The 345-nt window shown below is 58.3% G+C and overlaps 1 protein-coding gene across 1 annotated transcript in view; it reads right to left on the bottom strand.

Moving 5' to 3' along the window:
- Window positions 1-277, bottom strand: part of ETH_00035720 (uncharacterized protein) — a gene marked incomplete at both ends in the record, with an annotated part of 1,385 nt that extends 1,108 nt beyond the window's left edge. Inside the window, one exon of the mRNA XM_013374904.2 lies at window positions 140-277. Coding sequence (XP_013230358.2) covers window positions 140-277 — 138 coding nt within the window. The remainder of the gene's footprint in view (window positions 1-139) is intronic.
- Between the last annotated feature and the right edge of the window lie 68 nt (window positions 278-345).

Genomic DNA, 345 nt, shown 5'->3' with positions numbered 1-345 from the left:
GTGGCGGGGGGAGTCCCAACAGCCATGGCAGCAGCAGCAGTAGCGGCAGCAGGTGTTTCAGCCGCTTGTCGCTTTTACGGCTATGCCCAGAGATACATTGGACAAGCCGCCAGCAGCAGCAGCAGCAGCAGCAGCATACTTTGTTATCGGCTCCGTGCTGCAGCATGGCCTTAACAAGTTTGAGCTGCTTCTGTGCTGCTGTATAGGGAGGCACATCTCCTGTTGCTGCTGCTGCAGCTCCAGGCAGCTCCAGCGCGCAGCAGACAAAACTCTGCATGCTGCTGACAGCAGTCTTGGCGCGGTCTATTGTGTCCCGCAGCCTAAGCAGCAGCAGCAGCAGCAAAA

Source organism: Eimeria tenella, genomic scaffold, assembly GCF_000499545.2.
Source record: "Eimeria tenella Houghton genomic scaffold, Eth_scaff2368, whole genome shotgun sequence".
Lineage (NCBI taxonomy): Eukaryota > Apicomplexa > Conoidasida > Eucoccidiorida > Eimeriidae > Eimeria > Eimeria tenella.
Note: the sequence above shows the minus strand (reverse complement) of the source record. Positions and strands in the feature narration are given on the sequence as shown.